At 35.8% G+C, this 12,762-nt stretch overlaps 1 protein-coding gene across 15 annotated transcripts in view; it reads left to right on the forward strand.

Moving 5' to 3' along the window:
• ADGRB3 (adhesion G protein-coupled receptor B3) overlaps window positions 1-12,762 on the forward strand; it is a 441,482-nt gene that overhangs the window by 397,041 nt on the left and 31,679 nt on the right. For 11 of the 15 annotated variants that reach the window (XR_015282914.1, XM_023922413.2, XM_023922418.2 and 8 more), the window contains 6 exons: window positions 139-289; window positions 853-922; window positions 5,742-5,808; window positions 7,990-8,075; window positions 11,483-11,581; window positions 11,905-12,076. Coding sequence is in view for 14 of the 15 variants with exons in the window: in XM_023922413.2 (XP_023778181.1) it covers window positions 139-289; window positions 853-922; window positions 5,742-5,808; window positions 7,990-8,075; window positions 11,483-11,581; window positions 11,905-12,076 (645 nt within the window). In the remaining variant the exon portion in view is untranslated. The remainder of the gene's footprint in view (window positions 1-138; window positions 290-852; window positions 923-5,741; window positions 5,809-7,989; window positions 8,076-11,482; window positions 11,582-11,904; window positions 12,077-12,762) is intronic. The other 4 variants (XM_023922417.2, XM_086876198.1, XM_086876199.1 and 1 more) reach the window with 1 other exon arrangement.

Genomic DNA, 12,762 nt, shown 5'->3' on the forward strand with positions numbered 1-12,762 from the left:
CCACATCATGAAGGGAGAAAAGGGAGAGTTGATGCTAAGGATAAAGGTCAAGATGATAGAATATGACAACTCTTTGAATTGAAAACAGAAATGAGTGTCCCTAAGTATTCAGCATGAGCTTCTCTTTGCTCCCTGCAGGGCATCTGCACCACAACCACCGCATTTTTACACTTCTTCTTCTTAGCTTCATTCTGTTGGGTTTTGACAGAAGCGTGGCAGTCATATATGGCTGTTACTGGAAAAATTAGGACACGGCTCATAAGGAAGCGTTTCCTGTGCCTTGGATGGGGTAAGTCAGTAAAATTAATTTCTTAAGAGTCATTGGAATGAAACATTTAATACAGTGGAAATGTCAAGAATATCATAATTTTCTTGAGTAAAACTAAAAGATAGTAGACAGCATGTTGCTAAAAGGAAAACTAGGTTAGAAGCCTTTCCACTATATCTCAAGCTCAAGGTATGCTGGGGTATATTGTGGCATTCTTTTCTAAATACGTTTTAACAAAATTTTCGGAGATTTTCAGCAAAGTAGTGTAATATCAAGAAATCAAAATAAAACAAGAAAGAAACATTCTATGAATATTCATGAAACCTCTTTCTAGTTAAGACCTGTCAAATGTACCAGTAATTTAGCTACATCAAAGCAGCGCACCGTGGGCAGAAAACAGTGTCCTCCTCCCTGCCAGTGCTTCAGAAAAACAAATCCAACAATAGGAATGTGCTTCATTAAATAATTTATTCCATGTAAAATTGTCCATTTTGCATTAGCTTGCCCTGTCATTTTTTTGTCCAGGCAGAACAGCAATATTTTACTCAGCATCTGCTGATTATTACTGTTTTGTTTTTTTTCAGGACTGCCAGCATTAGTGGTTGCAATATCAATAGGCTTTACCAAGACAAAAGGATATGGAACAGCTCACTAGTAAGTCAATCTGAAATGATGAACTATGTTTTTAATTATCAAGATTGTCATACCCATCAGGAACTGCATAGCACATTCTAAAGGCTCTACAGGTATCCATTCACACATGGAATTGCCCTGAGAGTCGCTGAGTGATCCACAAAAGAACAAAGAGAAAACAGCATGACTTTCTTGGACTGAGCTCAGCAAAGCACCAGGAATCCTAGATTTTGTTTGAGATTTTGAAATAGCAATCTTTTAAGAAATACTAAGCATTAGGTCCACTTAGACACCTAACATTTATATAGATTTATAAAAGAGAATGTTAAATGTTATGGGTAGTCCTCTGCCAACCTTTAAACATGTCCAAAGCTGTACTGGCAAGAGTTTCTTTGGCACCCAGGTTTCTGCACACCAAGCAGGTACCTCGACTTTAATGCCCCTGAGCAGCTTGGAGCCAAAGCCCTTCAAACATCTCAAAACAGCTCTCCCATCCATCCCCTCCCTCCTGGACACCCTGATCCAGCCCATTTCCTGGACCGTGCTGTATTTGACAGGAAGAAATTTGTGTGCTTCATTTACATTCAACTAATACGGTTCCTTTTTAACCACCTGGCTGGTTCCAGTGTGTATTTAGCACCTTGGAAATTTAACTCCTCAGAGAGTCTGCCCTTCGTTCTTCTGATGAAGGAGCTGAGCCTTCTTCCTGCCAGTGGAGCACTCCAGCCACCATTATGTATGCAAGAGTGTTCTTCCTTTGGTCAGCCTGTTTGGAGCTCTCCTCACGTTGCCTAAGAAATTGAGTATGCAATCTGGACAGAAAGAGGAAATACGACTCTGTAGACTGGTAATGAGGGCATTCATCAGAGATGTGGATGAGTTAGGTCAAGTCCTCATTTCAATGAATATTTAATTATTCTCCTTAGCATCATCACTGAGTGAGATCAGGATTCCCCCTCCCTTCCCTGTATGTCTCACCAACTTGGCGCTCCAGCTCTGGGTGGATAAGAATACAAAACCAAATCTCCTCCTGAGTTCCAGCTCCAGCCATTAAGCTCTGTAGTTACAAACTGTGACAACATGCATCTTGTTTTTTAGTGAGGAATTTCTTGTGTAACTGAAATGCTTAATTGCACTTAGACCTGGAAAATGCAACAGTGGTCTTAGCCCCCTTTTGAGTGTCATATTGAGAACTTACTCCTCTAAATTCTTTTTTAACTATGGACTCATCTTGCTGGCTTTTTTTATTATTTAGTCCATGGACTACAACTGGAAAGCCTTTTAGGCTGTGAGAATTACAAATCACAAAATAAGGGTATCCAGACCCAAACTGGGGATGTAGCTTTGTCCCTTGCAGGATTAATCCTGTTACATTTGCTCTTCTGAAATCATTCATGTGTGAGTACTTGCTTTAGTTAACATTACATCCTGATTCCTTCCTGGGCTGAATGCATTTTTAAAAGAGGATATTCTGAAATATTCAGACAAAGCAACAAAACATTCATTAAGAGTAACCTGGAAAGTAAAAAAGAGCAGGTTTCTGTACATGTAATGCCTCTTCTCCCAGGATCCAAATCCAGCTGACATGGTACTATGGGAGAAAAGAACAAATGGAGGCGTACAAGGGACAAATAGAACCATAATTCAGCTTTCTCATCTTATTTGCAAATATGTTTTCTTGGCATTTGACATCAGAATTACATAAGGAAAACAGTGAAGACAAGGAATGGAGATTCCTCCTCCATCACCAGCTGATGTGCTGTCCCACTCCAGAAGGCAGCAAAGAATTGTGTCTCATGACAACTGTTGAGCAGTGTAAAAGCAGAGCTCCTGTTCTGCTCCTCCTACCATAACTAAAGCACTTGTTTAAGTTTTCTAATTGCTTACACTATATTTTTCCTGTTTGCCTAATTGGCTGCAGTCAATTACCCACATGCTGCTATCAGAAACACCCCCTGTTGTAAACTATTCATGCTCTTTAAGATGCTCATTTTGAAAATGAAGCTTTTAAATGCAGAACATTAAAAATGAAAATTGAGGAATTTATTCCAGTTCCACAGTCCCACACATGTAGAGATTCATGGAAAAGGAGAAGGTCCAAGAATCTTTGCACCACCTATCAGTTCTGTAAGGTATATGTATGATGAGTGTGCTTGAATTGTTCACGCTAGAGCCATTTCTGTGATCATCAGTCTCTAATTTCTGCCTTTTTTCTGAGTCCTAATTATTAGTCCTATTATTAATATTAATCGATTTCTGTATTTTTAAAACTAAAAAATATTTCACCCAGACACTTGTAGTAAAAGAGATACAAAAGCTGAAGGGGTCTCCTAAAAATAAAGAAAAAACCTACAGAGATAAGTTTTTAGATATTTCAAGTTATCTGGAAGAGATAATAGCTTTTTCCAGCCATTTCCCAAATAAATGTTGTTGCTATCTCTTTTCAGACAATCAGAGCTATGAAAGCACCACCACTACTAAAACTTAATATACCTGTCTGAACTCCTCATGTTAACATACAGTGCAGATAAACTCCAGGAATTTATTGCATCAGTAAAAATTAAAATTCTGTCATAGTCATACTCTTGCCATGCTTTCTTATAGAAGGAACCAATAGTAGAAATACAACATCCTGGAGAGTATCAAACATCTCACAAAATGTACAGGACACAGGAGGAAGTGTACAGATGCTTCATCACTCAGCAGAATTTTATGACCATGTAACATGGTCCCATAAAGCCACTGGTGGCTGCTCTTAACACTAATCAATTTATATGGCTTTCTGCTATGTGCACATCAGGGAGAAGGAAGACAGAACAGGAGAACAAAATAAAAACAACTATAAAACACAGAAAAAAAAATATCAGAGCAAAGAAAGAGGAGAAAGAAGAAATAGTAAAAAATCAACAAGAATTGCTCTGTGGTGTAGGAAGGCATCTGAAAAGCTATCTGCAGACAGTCTTCAACAGAAGAAGATGGAGGAAAATTTAATTTCAGTCATCAACTAGAAAATATTGAATATATTGCAACAATGATGTTACCCACTGGTGAAAATTCAGACTGTTGAAAATTGAGATTGTGTAAAGAAAAAGTTAAGTGAAAAAAATACAACCTCTGCATTTTTTTCCAGTGCTGCCTCTAAGTGGAAATTTCTCTTTTGAACAGCCATTTTACTTGGTAATATGGAAAAGAGAGGGACAAAATTTTCTTGGTCTCACAGAATTTTGTGGCAGAAAATGGTTTTTATTTTTTATTTAGAAAAAACTGTTCGTGAACCTTTTTTCAGCACAGGTAACTGAATTTATGTTCAAACTACAATACATCTTTTATGACTACAATACTTTTATGAATTTAAATACAATACTTTTATAAATTGCTGCTTCTGTCTCCCAAAACATGAAAATTTAAATTACAAGTCCTAATTAATCAAAGTGGTCATCTTCACTAAGTTTAGAAATTCATAATGGCAAGGAAGTGTACTATGAATGCATTTCCCCCTCTCAGAAATCTGTGTTCCCAGAGTAACAATAATAACCTAGCTTTTGGCAAAATAGTAGGAAAAACTGCAGAAAATTTTGAAAGCATTTTTCTTGGACATTGCAAAAAAAAATAAATTAATATTAGTGTTGTAAGTGGTTTTTGAGGTAGGATGTAAAATAGCTTGGCATGTACTACCTTTTTAACTGTGAAGCAGATAGGAACTATTTGCATCCATTTATCATTCCAGAATTTAGCACACTGGTGCCTTGGCGTTCATGTGACAGTTTTCACATGGCTTCATTGCTATGGAAAACGCTTTTATTTTTTGCAGAGAGAATACCAGCCCTAGCAGACCAATAATGTTATAATGTGCTTGCATTTATTTCACTTGGTTTTGAGAAGTACAAAAGCATTACTGGGAAGCAAAGAAGATAAGTGTGATTCTGATGTGAATGTTTCTGGGTATGAAATCCAAGTAAATTATTTGAATGTATATACTGGAGTTTCCTTATATGTAGGTGTGATCACGCATTCAAATAAACATGCTGTTCTTTGAATGTGTAATCACTGGGAAAATAGCACAGCTGCATTTACTTCAGTGTGTGAAGCTCCTGTTCTTTTGCAGATGTGAAAAGCTTTACATCATAGTATATCAAATATTTAGAATTTGATTCTGTAAGTGCTCTGTGTTTGGAAATCTGATGGTTTTCAGTGAAAGCCCTGATGCAGAATGACAAACTCTCTGAGATTAGGAGGTCTCCAGAAAATACAGTTTTCAGATGCTTTAAAATATACATTTAAATTGTTTGCAAAATATTAGAGAGAATACAGAGCAGATCATGTATCATATATGATTTTTCTCTAATGGAAATACTCTCTTTAAGGTGTAGTTCTAATAGCAATTATTAAATGACAGAATACATAGACATCTGGTTTTTTTCTAAAGTACTCTATTTCAGGTACTTGACCATTTCATCACTTTTAAGTATAGATCTACCAGATATGGTAAGCTAGAAATGTTTCTAGATACCTACTTGGCAAGGCCTGTTCAGTTAACTCCTCATACATGGCTAGAGGAAATTAAATATTTGCAAACTTACTTTCTACTGTGCTCTTTATACATTTTGGCCATTTCAGTTTATGTATAACACACATTAAAGATTTTGAAATGTTAACCACTGGTAATGGAAATATTTTTCAGGTCTCTACTTCATCATATCAGCAAAGCAATTTTATTTTGTGTGTCACAGATGAATCTCTTGTATCAGAAAAATATGCTGTAGTATTTATTAATGCTTTCTTGACAATGTGTTATGCTTATTTTTAATTTGTGTTAGTTCTTCTCTAATGTTCTTTCCAGCTGCTGGCTGTCTCTGGAAGGAGGGCTCCTTTATGCTTTCGTTGGACCTGCAGCTGCTGTTGTCTTGGTAAACATTCATATAATTCCCAGTGTTTTTGTATAAAATGATAGAAAGTGCTACTCCCATTATAAAAGCTTAGCTATAAAGCAACACTGCATTTTGCTGTAAATAGTGAGATCACTGTTGTTTAACATACCTTCAGTATTTTGAATGCATGATTCATTTGATTATATCAATTCTTTATACCAGTTATCTCTCCATGTTTACACAGTAAGCTGTGAAAGAATGAGGTACTGATTAGCGGCACAGAAAACTTGTTACAGGCATCACTGAGTTATTATCAGCAGCATCTACGCAATTGTCACTGCCTTGTGAAACTCAGTGACAGTCTTGATAGAGTGCTGCTTGGCAGTGGATTGCTGTGCCAGCAAAAGCAGCAGAAGGAGTGGAACCTGCCAGCAAGTTCTCCATGGCTACTGCTTTTGAAGGCAAAGAAAAAATTGTCATAGCTGGGAAATGTTACTCATTTGTATATTAATCTTCCACATCTCTGGACATGCATTTAGGTGTAGGATTCATTTCTATCTAATTGTAGCTGTCTGCAGTGTAGATTTCTGCATCTAACTTAGATATCCCAGCCATATTTCATTGTCAGTGAAGAAAAATAGATACTTTTAGAGATCAAACCATCAGAAGTATTTCATATGTCTGCTTTAGGGTAAGATGAATTACATCCTACCTGTGCCATCAGCTATCAGACATCTGCTCTGCAGTCTATATAGATTTTTCACAATTTATTTAACATTTTTCCCTTACAGATTTTGAATCTAATTCCTCTTTCCACTCCAGAAATTTTATACTGTGATAGCTCTATCAGCACTGGCTATTTCTGGTTTTCTCTTGTAAAAGAGAATCAGTCTTATTAGTCATCAAAGTTATAGTTATTCATCTACGTGAATTTTCCTGAAATGGATGTTTACTACTCCCATAGAGTTTGTCTCATCATTGCCTGGAGTCAAGCCAGGATCCTTTTGTACAACTCACAGTGCTTGTCATGGTAGAGGAGCCAAGGATGTTTACAAAAAGCCAGTTATAATTTTCACATGGAAGTAACTGTATGTTCTCTGTTTAATTGGCAAGTCTTTGTTCAGAGATGTTGGAAGTTCACTGTTGCAGTTTGCTCTGCCATTAGCTGGTAGCTGTGGAAAGGAGCTATTCCATGCAGCCACTTAAGCCTCAGTGTATGAAGCCAAAGAATTATATAACATCAGCTGAAAAATGTTAATGCTGAAAATAAAGTTGAAAAAGAATTGGCAGGACAAACTAGCAAAAATTAGGTGTTTTGGCACAGGTCTTGAAAAACTAGTTTGAAAGGAAAAATATCTTTAATAAATAAAAAAGGAACATTCCTTTAATAGATTCAAAAATTGGTATTACCTATTTGCAGGGCCATGCAGAGACAGGTTAATAGAGTTCAGTTCAATAATGCAAATGGATAATAGAAAGCATTAAATTGTCCATTAAATGTCATTAATATGTACATTAAGTGCCTAAGTGGCAAAGTCCAACAGCTGAAACACTTAAATTTCTTAGGTTGTATCTTCAACCCATGTATGTGATCATGGGTTGTAATCATGTAAAGTAATCATGACCGTTTACTTTAATGGAGATAAAAAGATATCTCAGGAATTCATCTGGTCAACAAAAATAGAAAATTACAGCCAAACAGGGCTCAAAACTGACAGACATTTTGGTGAATGACATAGGCAGTGATTTATGTGCAGGAAGATATTGAAAACCACAGCCTGGTTCTGCATAAGTGGGAACACACTCACGTGCCATAAATGTTTACAAAGGAACGATGCTCTGACTAGCTCTTCCCTGTTCAGAGAACTCAAATTGCAGTGGTTTTCCTGGAATAGGATATCTATTGTTGCAATTAAAACTGACAAAATATTAAAGTTACATTACTCAAGCTTCTGGCCATCAGATATGTACACGTATATAGCTTTATACCAGGCATAACTCAAAGTCCCAAAGCAAGCCTGCTGCAGGTGTGTGTATATGTCACCTTTTTGAGAATGCAGCCTCTTGATGTATGTGTTCAGGGACATTGCTACACAGTTTTTGAAGGAATGCTCAGAAATGTAAGAGGAGGCATTTTGCAGGCCTGTAATACAATACAACCAGGATACAATATTTTCTTTCAGGCACTGAAGGATCAACTGTTTGTTTTCTGTTTGACAGGTCAACATGGTGATTGGCATTTTGGTATTTAATAAACTTGTTTCCAGAGATGGAATCCTAGATAAAAAACTCAAACACAGAGCGGGGTAAGCAACAACTGGGCTATTTTAAAACAAATTTAAATTTTATCACCTATTTTCAATTACAGATATTCACCAAAAATGCTTTTGATTGTGCTGTGAACTTTTATATGAATGTAACAATGTTTCTAACATATTGCATTAATCTCAAAAGCTGCTGTTGCATTATCCTGAGGGAATGCAACTAAACAAACTAAATATAATAAAACACAAGTACAACAGTATTAAGTTAATAAGAATGAGGATTTAACAAATCTGAGCAGAGGTTTCACAAGATGATTATATGTGTAACTGTTGCAGTTGGAATAACAGTTTTATGACCTGTGTGTACTGAAGGAACTGATTATTTTTGTCTCGATGTCAAATTTAATTGCTATGGCAAGAAATGTTATTAATTTGTGTTAATTGTGTTAAATGCATTTTACAGCAATATATCCCTTACATAGGTCAGTGTTACTTTGATGGTTTGATTACATTAAGAATTTTCCTTTGTTCTTACATCCACATAACATCTACATAGCTGTATTTTCTAAACTAGTATAAAAGAACATCAAAGTAAAAAAATTCCCATGGTTTAAGAGTTAAAAAGAAAAAGTGAATGGGTCTTATTGATTGATTATTTCCTTGCATTTGCATTAAAATTCTGTTTATTATCATGAGAAGAAGCTATTAGGACAGTGGTGGTATTAGAAACTGTTATACAGTGGATGACAATGAAGTACTGCAGCAGCAAACCTGTATTCATTGCATATTGAAGAAAAGTATTTCACGACTGCATCATCACCTTCCTAATGCTTATGAAAGTGTATTTAAACTTTCAATAATGCTTTTTTACAGTTATATTTTCTAGTATTTCATTTTGGGCCAGGTTGTAGTTTAACTCCACCTATATCTGCATTTCTAACAATGATAAATGACGGTATCTTCATTTTTCTGTGTATTACTGCTATGACCAAAGTTGTTGCAGATTAACTTTTAATTATTTTACCATGTAACTAACAGTAGCATTCCTAATAAGTTTAATGAGTACACTTATAATAAATACTTTAGCTGGTGTGATTTGCTTTTCATATTAATTCAATCAAGTCTTTTTGGTTTTCAGTTCTTCCACCATCATTTTGATAAACATGTACCAAACCCTGTAATTCTATTTATTCTGTTTTCATCTTTTTTCATCAGAAAGTATTAATTTCATGACCTTACTTTTGTCTAAATTGCTCCATCAACATTCTGAACTCTGTAATCAAATACTAGTGAAATCTAGGATATTATAAAAACTACACAAATTATTGCAGAAGTAGTAATGACTTAGTAATCACCAATTCAAATTCACATGTGCTCTACTTCATCATATAAGGTGCTGGAACAACCACAGATTTGGCTTTCTCCATTTTATAGGTATATTCAAACTTAGATTTAACTCTTTGGGGTTTTTTTCCCAGCTAGTCACTTGTAGGCTATAGAAATCTATTTGCTTATACTTTATTTTCTTGATGAAACAAATAACTTGCTTTCTAATTGTGCAACTTAGTAAAGAAATATTTAATTTTAAAATAAATGCATAAAGAATCAGAGACTGTTCCATTAGAAATAAACCAGCTATTTTGGGAAAAGATATAGATACCCTAATGAGAAACAATCTTAACTTGTGTGATATTATGAGATGGCTTGGCAACAGCATCCCTTGATACTGCTTGGCAGGTGACATCTCTTGAGTCATTCTTTAGGGCATAGAAATTGGTTCAGCATTTGATCTCCTCTAGAAAGGTGATTGTCACTCATTCCTCAAGTATCTTTTGCCAGCCACGCTCAGGAATTTATTCTTCCTGGCAAACACTGAATTTGCATTTGTCAAAAGTTCAGCCCTAGGATTTAAAATAAGTAAATGAGGCAAAATATACTACTTCCATATGCTTTTTAACACCTTAATAAGCATATGGTGAATCAACAAGTGGGAAAAAATATGTTGATGGATCTCAATCATGACCTAATCCTTTTCCTGGTAAAAGAGGATGCATATGCAAATGCCCAGGCTGAAAATTTATACTTGGCTTATACACACATTAAGTTCTATTATTATTTGCAAGATCCAGAGCAGTTTTGTAGAGGTGAAGAGAATAATCCAGTCTAATAATGCTGAAGCACTGCCAGGCAAAGACAGAAGCTTAGTTTATACCTACCCAAGGCATTTTTATAGTTCATTCTTTAATTTACATTTTTAATTGGTGCCAACTGATGTAGATTCACAGAGTTATTTTCTCACCCCAAAATCATCTTATAAAAGGTCTTGGTTCTCAGTGTTTTCTTACGGAAGGAACTTCCTTTTTATGGAAAATATACTTTGCACTTTTTAATGGAAAATCATCATTTGGTTTATCAAAGTGGAAGACACTGGAGTTCAATGTTTTTTTGGACAGTATGCTCAAAGTTTTGTGAGTGATGGGTTTGCCAATAGCAAAGAGTTCAGTTGGTTGACATAACTGGGAAAAAACCCAAAATGTTACTTATCTTCACCATGTTGACCACTTTCCAGCTGGGAATAGGTGAAGCATCCTTCCCGTCAGCTATGTCACATCTTATTCAGCTATGGCTGGTCCCGGTTCTGATAGCAGAAAGAGAAGGAATAGGAAAAATATTTATCTAGTTGATTCAAGAAGCTGAATGCATGCTGTATGGCAAACTTAAATTCCAGGTTTTGTCCTTTAACTCTTCTGGCAGGTGCAGAGGTACAATTGTCTATGCAAAATGCTTTGAGCTTAATGCTTGTGTACTGTGTTTTATTAAAAGACAAAAGAGGTCACCCTTTTTTTAGTACCAACTGATATTTATTTCATCAGATTCCATACGTTTCAAGCCCTGTATTCAGACCTTCATATGACACGAATAAAACCATTCCAGATATTAGTGGGCCATGCAGGTCACTTGTACAAATCTGACTATACAGTATGCACATAGTGATTTGATGCTTGAATAAACTTTGCAGGTTTCTTTCCCTATTAAGGGTCTGTAATGGTCTGTACTTCACACTCCTCTTTCAAGTAACTTGTGCTCTTTCTCAAGCTGCAGCAGTCTTTCATCAGGTCTGAATAGAGGGATTTCACTTTGTGTGTCTATCCTAGCACGTGCTTATGTTTACTTCAGTGTACTGAGCAGTTTTTGATCATGTTTGGGGCTTTTTTAGATTAAATGGAAGAAATAGAGTTTGCATGAATTTAAGCCCCATAGTATTAACATGTAAAGCTAACAATAATGTAAAGTACAAAATACAGTTTTGCAACAATATAGAGCATTCATCTTGAATAAGTCTACTTTTTCTGCATGACGTCATATTTAAAAGCTAAATTTCAGTAGCAACGTTTTTTGGTGAAAATTCAATATTTTGTTCTTTTTGTGGGTGTTCTGTTTGTTTGCAGTCAGATGAGTGAGCCTCATAGCGGTTTGACGCTCAAATGTGCCAAGTGTGGAGTAGTTTCAACAACAGCTTTGTCAGCCACCACCGCCAGTAATGCCATGTTAGTCCTGATCATTTACATCTTCTTGTTACAAATCTTATACAGTGCATGTGAGACAATAGTTTGATGATGACAACTGTGTTTGCTAACACTGTATAAAGTGCTAAGCACATTAAAATACTTTTAAAAAAATTGCAAATGTGTTTATTAACTGAATACAGGATATTCTTTAGAACATAAAGTACAACTGTTACATTCTTGTCTATGATTTTCAAGTTAAATTGATAAAGTGACATCCTTAAATATGTTTTATGTTAATAGTGAGTTTTTAATATTTTGTTTTTCAATATTACAATTCTGCTTTTCTCTTTTTTTTTCAATAGGGCATCCCTTTGGAGTTCCTGTGTGGTGTTGCCACTTCTAGCACTGACTTGGATGTCTGCAGTTCTGGCCATGACAGACAAAAGATCAATATTATTTCAGATACTTTTTGCAGTATTTGATTCATTACAAGGCTTTGTTATTGTCATGGTCCATTGTATTCTCCGAAGGGAGGTGAGGAATGGCTTCCCAGTTTTCCAAAGGGCTGTGCTCCTGTTAATCTCTCAACTGCTCTTTATTGTTATATACATTTTGCTCTGCAGAAATATATTTCATGGAAAGAGGAAAATAATTTATGGCAAGCTGTATAGGAACAAGTGAAAGAGGAAACGAGAAAAAGTGAGAGGGGGAAGATCAGTTAATTCCAAGTGCAAAATATCAGTATAAAACTTTACCAACTTAATTCATGGTGTCTTTTAATCATTCCCTGTACAATCAATTGTAAACTGTAAACTGTACAATCAAGTACAGTTGATTTCTAAGTCTTAGCCTTTCCCAATGAGTATAGGAAAAGATGAACATGAATGCCCTTCTGAAGACCAAAAGCTATAGATTTTTACATTCTCTAGAGCAGACCCAAATGCAACATTTGTTCAGCTTATACTGTGCCTGAAAGAGGACACAAGGAGATTATGTGTTATGTTGGTGAAGATCTACCATTTCAGATCTACAAGCTCAGGTACTTACTAAAATTATGGGGACAGTAAGGATGAAGACAGATGAGTTCTGTGAGAACAGCGAGGACAAGCACTACTCTGGCCTGCCCTTCACAGCTCAGTGCCACCTGCCACAGGATTCATCACCACTGAAATCTGACGGCAAAGCTCCTACACAAGTGCTCTTTAATCTGGCTCTGGTGA

The sequence above is a fragment of the Cyanistes caeruleus genome, chromosome 2 (genome assembly GCF_971803275.1).
Source record: "Cyanistes caeruleus chromosome 2, bCyaCae1.hap1.1, whole genome shotgun sequence".
Classification (NCBI taxonomy): Eukaryota; Metazoa; Chordata; class Aves; order Passeriformes; family Paridae; genus Cyanistes; species Cyanistes caeruleus.